Genomic DNA, 7,500 nt, shown 5'->3' on the forward strand with positions numbered 1-7,500 from the left:
CCAACGTGTTCAAATATGAACCCTTAAATGCAGTAATAACGTATCGCCGCTAGTTGGAAGTCATGTGACCTGAACCATATCAGAGCAGCTATTTTTACATCTTCAACCTATGGGAAATTGCTACCTTTGAGTGATTTTTTTTTTCTTTTTTTTTTTTTAGTTTGGAAGCAAAAAGTAGTGGGATAGGGCTGAATCGGGGCTGTAAGGTGGGTGTCCGACGGTTTGCCATTGAAATTCACGGAGCACAGCTCTTGTCTGCCGAGCGCTATGAGCGGGTGCATTGTCGTGGTGGAAAAGGACGCGTTGATGCAGCTTTCCAGGGCATTTTTGAGATTTTTTTTTAGTTTTCTCAAAACGCAATGGACTGATGATGGCTAAAAGTGAGGCACTCTGTGAGGGATGCCCAGAGCCATTAACGGTCGCACTTGTAGTGGAAAGATGTGCAACATTCTCAGACCAAAGATGTTTGTACTTGTCTCCCCATATACACTGAAAAATGTATTGCGGGAGGATTGTGATATAGAGGGTCTTATTAGTTTCCTTAGGGAGACTAATGTTTTCAATAAAATTTAATTATGCATAATGTTTATGCAATAATATTATACATTTAGAGCAAAATATTTATGCTTTGATTTTTAATATGATATTTATTGTTATTTATAAGACATTTATTGATACCTTTTTAACTTTTTAAACATCTTAATATTTCGATCTAATAAGGTATTTGCCGCTAATGACCTTAACTGTTGATGCAGCAGATAATTTTAAGTAATCAATAAATCAATCTCAAAATGCTTTCATAATAAGCAGATGTAATTGTTTTCTTGCTCTCGAGGAAGTTGACCAGTAAAAGCCCCTCTGCATTCCAGAAGACAGTGGCTATGACCTTTCCTCATGAACTCTCAGATTTTGCTTTGACTGGTCCACTTTACCCCTGGGCAGCCACTCCTTTGATTGAATTTTGTCCTCGGGATTGTACTGGTAGAGTCACCCCCTGTCACAGTTCTCTGCGAAGCTTCAGATTCATCAATGTTCATCATCGAAGATCTACCCTTGTGTGTGTGTGTGTGGGGGTGTGTGTGGTGTTGTGTGTGTTGTGTGTGTGTGTGTGTGTGTGTGTGTGTGTGTGTGTGTGTGTGTGTGTGTGTGTGTGTGTGTTATATGAGAAAGAGGGAACTGGAGAGAAGAGAGAGAAAAGAAAAAGAATGATAATCGCTGTCGCAAGATTGGAGGTACTCACTCATTCTCTCTCTCTCTCTCTCTCTCTCTCTCTCTCTCTCTCTCTCTCTCTCTCTCTCTCTCTCTCTCTCTCTCTCAACACCCCCTTAATGCATATAGGATAAGTTATATGTATGCATGTACTGAATCCAGTGCATGCCTTACATTCACATACTCTTCTATCGTTATGCTAAATGCAGCACGACCGTGAAATCTTCATAGTCCTGATGATACGAATAAAATCCTTCTTGATGCTTCACACAGAGGAATTGTGACGAAGGAATAGCCTTGTAAGTGAAAATAAACAATAATGTTTTCGCTCTTGTTTGAATCGGCTAAAGCACAATATATAAAAGTTACATGATTGTCAGATACATAAAAGGGCACATAAAAGACAATGCAATATGCACTGTAACTCAATGCAACATGGAAAGCGACAAAGCTATGTAAACAACATTTATACTTAGAAATTACAGTAAGATCTCAAATATAGAGAAGAAATTTTAGTTTTTTTTTTTCCTTAACTTTCCTCTGGTGTCCCGTAGGCAAAACTAAAATTCCGTTACACTGTATCCCAGGAAAAAAGTAAATAAATAAACTGGCAACTCATCCTGACTTTCTTTTTCTTATCCTAATCTACTGATGACTGTTATTTATATTTACAACATGTCTTGTATTTTCAAAATCTTAGTACAGTATTTTGTATTATTATTATTATTATTATTATTATTATTATTATTATTATTATTATTATTATCATTATCATTAGTAGTAGTATTGATATTAATCTATTTATTTCTACTTGCTGCCTTCAACATAATCGAAGTAATCTTAAGGCCTGAGTGATGCCACGTCTTCTTTTATTTCTGTCTTTTATTACTTCTTTTTCTTCTTTCCCGAGACTGGACAGAGTATAATCGCCCAGTCGAAAAGTCAGAGATAGAACATGAGTCTTTTCTGTACAATCTGACCCCTTCTTTTCCTAGTTTAATCTGCTGCTGCTGCCGGCGAATGCACTGTTGTCCTGCCCTGATCCTCTCTCCATATTTCTCATGGGATTGTCATTCTTGCGTGCCTGCGTGGGAAAACGGTTGAGTTAGGCGGTTACTATGGAACGTCCGTAAGCTGGAATCTTTTTTAAGAGTAAAAGAGTGATAGATGTTGATGAATAGACACATACACTCAGTAATATTCAAACACATGCATACAATCTCGCACACACCAATATTCACAAACAAATATTCACACACACACACACACACACACACACACACACACACACACACACACACACACACACACATACAAAAAACAACAACAAAAAATGATATCACACTCACACACACTAATATTTACACACACACACACACACACACACACACACACACACAAACACACACACACACACACACACACACACAAACAAACACATACAAAAAACAACAACAACAAAATGATATCACACACTCACACACACTAATATTTACACCCCCCCCCCCACGTCTCTCTCTCCCTTACCTTTTTGGCCTTGTTCTTCTTGTAGAAGGAGAAGCCAACGTAGCCGACGATGCCAACTGCCACGAGGCCTCCCAGAGTGCCAAGGACAATAGCGAGGGTCGGGTCGTAATCGTCTCCGCCTGAGGACAGCACGTCTTCCACTGCTGCTTCAGCCTCCGTCAACACCTTCAGGAGGAGGGAAGGGTGAGAGGTGGTGGTGGAAGGGAAGAGGCAGTGGTGGGTTGGTTGTCGTAGAGGGATGGCGATGAGAGAAAAGGGGGAGGGAGAATTAGTGGTTGAGATAGCGAGGAGGCGGTTGGAGGATGAGGGGTGGAGGGGGCAAAGGTGATGCTGGTTGGGGTGAGGTATGATGATGTTGGTGGTGATAATGATATCGGTGTTGATGATGATGATAATTGATGATGGAGATGCTGTTGGAAAATAGGATGGCAGATAATGACTAGTGATGATAATGGTGGTGATGGCATAGGAATAATGTTCACGTTTGTGGAAACAATATCATGATGGCGCTGAAAAATAATACTGATAATAAACATAACGACGATGATGTGAACAAAAAAAAAATAAATAAATATAATGGCACTAGCAGATCAAAAGAAAAGTGGATAGCAATGATAATCAAGACAACATCTCAAAAGAATTGCAATGTTGATGGCGACCACGTTAACGAAAACATAACTCTTGTACGGTTATCGAAGCAAGAAGAAGTTAGGTCACTGTCACCGACCTCTTCCGATTTCCTTACCTGGTCCAGAGCATCTTTCCTCGACGTCAGCGCCTCGACGTCGACGCTGCTGGCGATGAAGTCTGTGTTGTTACGCATGTCCTCAATCACGTCGTCAAGCCTCGTGGAGCAGTTCCTCAGGTCGTCCAGCTCACTCTGGTCCATGGTTCCCTCGGCCACGGTCCTCGTCACGGCCTCGATGTCGTCCAGGACCGAAGTCAGGCGCAGGCACAGGTCCTCGTCGTCGTTCTCGTTACTCCTCGATGACCCGTCCGTTCTGCAGACGGGAGTGGGTGGGACGGTTGACGTGGGTTCGCTTGAGGACGACTGGGGCTGTTCGCTCGAGGAAGACTGGGGCTGTTCGCTCGAGGAAGACTGGGGCTGTTCGCTCGAGGAAGACTGGGGCTGTTCGCTTGAGGACGACTGGTTCTCCTCAAAAGATTCCTTTGGCTTAGGCGGTGGCGATGATGACTCTACTGGTGCTTGTGTTGTAGATGGCTCTACCGGTGCTTGTGTCGTAGATGGCTCTACCGGTGCTTGTGTTGTAGATGGCTCTACTGGTGCTTGTGTTGTAGATGGCTCTACCGGTGCTTGTGTCGTAGATGGCTCTACTGGTGCTTGTGTTGTAGATGGCTCTACTGGTGCTTGTGTTGTAGATGGCTCTACTGGTGCTTTTGTCGTAGATGGCTCTACCGGTGCTTGTGTCGTAGATGGCTGTGCTGAAGATCCAACTGATACTGATGTCGATGACTCAACAGATGATCCGACCGATGGCTGTGCCGTTGACGACGAACCAGGGGACGCCGGTTTGTCTGAAGAGATCGTTGAGGACGGAAGAAACGTTGTCGTCTCGGGATTCACCAGCAGCAAAAGCTCGTCCAGAGAATCGTCGATGTGCTTGAGTTCCTGCTGAATGTCCATCACGATTTCTATGAGGGAGGAAGAAATAGTATTATAACGGTTGCTCATTATCATCTTTGCGGTGGATGTTGTTATTGTGATTATCATTGCCATTATCTTCATCGTCAATATTGTCATTATTGTTTTCATTGGTATTTTTATCCACATTACAATGGTTGGTGTTAATATTACCTTATATTAATTATATGAGCCTTATAATTATCATTGATATGGCTATTACCTTCATCAACACAGTCAGTGGACCAACAAAATTACGAGCAGCATGATCATGGTGCTCACCATTTTCTCTCTCTCTCTCTCTCTCTTTCTCTCACCCATTCTCTCTCTCTCTCTCTCTCTCTCTTTATTTCACCCTCTCTCTCTCTCTCTCTCTCTCTCTCTCTCTCTCTCTCTCTCTCTCTCTCTCTCTCTCTCTCTCTCTCTCTCAGTTTATCGATTGTCTATGCATTAGTCTGTCTGCATATCCCGAACTACAGCAGAGTCCTTACCGTCATCTCCAGCCACAGTATCTGAGAATGCCAACAGTAAAACTGCCAGCGATGCCACAGTGCACCAAAAACTCGAGCCTTTCCTCATTTTGGATCTGAAAAGAAATTATATCAATGAAATACAGAAGTTCATCAGCTATAGAAAAATAATTAGAAATGATAATGTTTGTGCATACTGACAGCAAAGACATTCACAGGCACACAGATACAATAGGCACACATATACAAACACACACGTGTGTGTGTGTACACATCTATACATTTAGATTACACACACACACACAATAATATATATATATATATATATATATATATATATATATATATATATATATATATATATATATATATATATATATATGGGGAGGACCTAAATGCACGGGTTTGAGCCCCAACCGCAGTTCAAGGTTAGGGGGAGTAACGGTCTCCACCTGCTAAATAAGAGGCCGTTTGAAAGAAGATATAACCCTATTCCTGGCGGGAAAGTGTGTGATGTAAAACCAGTTAAATATTCATAGGCGTGTTTGTGAACACAATGCCTTCATCCACGTCGAGGAAATGAATAAAACTAACACCAAAGGCCTAAAATCTTAACATATATATATATATATATATATATATATATATATATATATATATATATATATATATTTTTTTTTTTTTTTTTTTTTTTTTTTTTTTAAGTACAGGTAAAGCTGAGAAAATAAGGATTAATTAATCATAAAGAACTGTTAATGAAAACAGTAATAACGAGTGGTGAAAAGTGGGATAAGGATAATGATAATACTAATGATGATTCTACCATAAAAACACTATATCATTCTAACAGTTCTAAGACTCCAAATCGTTCGACATATTATACCCAGCTTACTATTTCGATCTACACAAATAATGAAAAGAAAAGAAATAAATAAAACGATTATAGTTTTATATTTTGCCGAGATGTTATATTTTACCAAAACCCCTTTTGATATTTCAGGGTAGGTAAGAGTAGGGGATTCCTCCATCGACAGGTATATAGATGTAGATATATATACCGTAGATAGGTAGATAGATTTTGATAGATATACCGTGGATAGGTCGACAAACGTAGATAGGTATATATATATATATATATATATATATATATATATATATATATATATATATATATATATATATACACCGTAGATAGATTGATGTAGTTATTTACACCGTAGATAGGTAGATAGATGTAGATTTAAACACCGCAGATATGTAGATAGATACAGATATGTGTACATGTATCATGCCTGTATATCTTCACGATATGCATAAATGTTTACATGACTGTTAACGATACCTACAGATACCAATAGTTTGTTTAATGAATAGAACATTTCCGCATACTAATATATATATATCTATATCACTATTTCCAACCGGCGAGATACGCCTTATCGCGCGGTTTCCAGAAAATTCAAATGCCTTATCTCTTTGTTCTCTGTGTTTGCCCTTTGCTGAGATACTTTTGTCTCCTATCTCTCCCTGGGTCTGGCATGTATTTCCTAACCCTTCTCCATGTCATCATAGAACCGTCTGCCTATCTATCTACCTGTTTTTCTATATCTACATATCTGTATATCTATCTACAGAAACATATCTATAGGTATGAATATATATATATATATATATATATATATATATATATATATATATATATATATATATATATATATATATATATATATGATTATTTATACATATATATATATCATAATATACATATATACATACATCATACATATATATGTGTGTGTGTGTGCTTTAATTTACATGTGCACATCTCTCTCTCTTTATATATATATATATATATATATATATATATATATATATATATATATATATATATATATATATATATATATACATATATATATATTAATATATATATATATATATATATATATTATATATATATATATATATATATATATAAAGAGAGAGAGATGTGCACATGTAAATTAAAGCATTCAAACCGGACATTCCCTGAGCGTTACAAACCACTCACTGTCTCCCCATCACGTGAACTCGATCGTTATCAGACGATAAGCCTGGCGCCGTAGGGAAGTTACGCCATGCTAAAACATCTGAGAGATCTTTGTGATTACGTATTGTTACAATCAAGGACTTACGCCGTAGACCGCGAATGAAACTTCGAAGCGCCTCCTATGCTAAACAACAGCGTCGTTTTCCCGTGGGTGTTCGAGACAGAATTCGAAACATGTTTGAGTCGTGACGGTACGTGCATGGTCTGATTTAGGAAAAGACCATTTTTTTCCCTATCTTCTCTCTCTCTCTCTTTCTCTTTCTCTTTCTCTTTCTCTCTCTCTCTCTCTCTCTCTCTCTCTCTCTCTCTCTCTCTTGCATTGGAGAGCAAACTGTCATGACTCTGGGGGTCATTTACAACACTTCTCCTTACAGTTGGTGAAATGGAGGTATAAGAATGAAAATCGCTCGTTGTAGTGATGTTACGCGGGCAGACATGGGTAGGTAGACGGCATCAGTCTCAGAGATAACTCGTAAGGGATTGTAAGATAAGACTGTTACGGCTTAAAAGATAGAAAGAAGATGAAGATAAAAGACAAGAAACTGCGGGCGGAAGGAGGTAAA

At 38.8% G+C, this 7,500-nt stretch overlaps 1 protein-coding gene and 1 long non-coding RNA gene across 2 annotated transcripts in view; one reads left to right on the forward strand and one right to left on the reverse strand.

Moving 5' to 3' along the window:
- Positions 1–1,526: 1,526 nt before the first annotated feature.
- LOC119597152 (cell wall protein IFF6-like) overlaps positions 1,527–7,500 on the reverse strand; it is a 7,421-nt gene continuing 1,447 nt past the window's right edge. Inside the window, exons 2-5 of the mRNA XM_037946679.1 lie at positions 4,870–4,964; positions 3,482–4,389; positions 2,737–2,901; positions 1,527–2,293 (exon numbers count right to left, since the gene is read on the reverse strand). Coding sequence (XP_037802607.1) covers positions 2,201–2,293; positions 2,737–2,901; positions 3,482–4,389; positions 4,870–4,957 — 1,254 coding nt within the window. The 5' untranslated portion in view covers positions 4,958–4,964 and the 3' untranslated portion in view covers positions 1,527–2,200. The remainder of the gene's footprint in view (positions 2,294–2,736; positions 2,902–3,481; positions 4,390–4,869; positions 4,965–7,500) is intronic.
- LOC119597159 overlaps positions 7,004–7,500 on the forward strand; it is a 4,165-nt gene continuing 3,668 nt past the window's right edge. The window contains exon 1 of the long non-coding RNA XR_005230807.1: positions 7,004–7,128. This is a non-coding gene — a long non-coding RNA (uncharacterized LOC119597159). The remainder of the gene's footprint in view (positions 7,129–7,500) is intronic.

This window comes from Penaeus monodon, chromosome 3, assembly GCF_015228065.2.
Source record: "Penaeus monodon isolate SGIC_2016 chromosome 3, NSTDA_Pmon_1, whole genome shotgun sequence".
NCBI lineage: Eukaryota > Metazoa > Arthropoda > Malacostraca > Decapoda > Penaeidae > Penaeus > Penaeus monodon.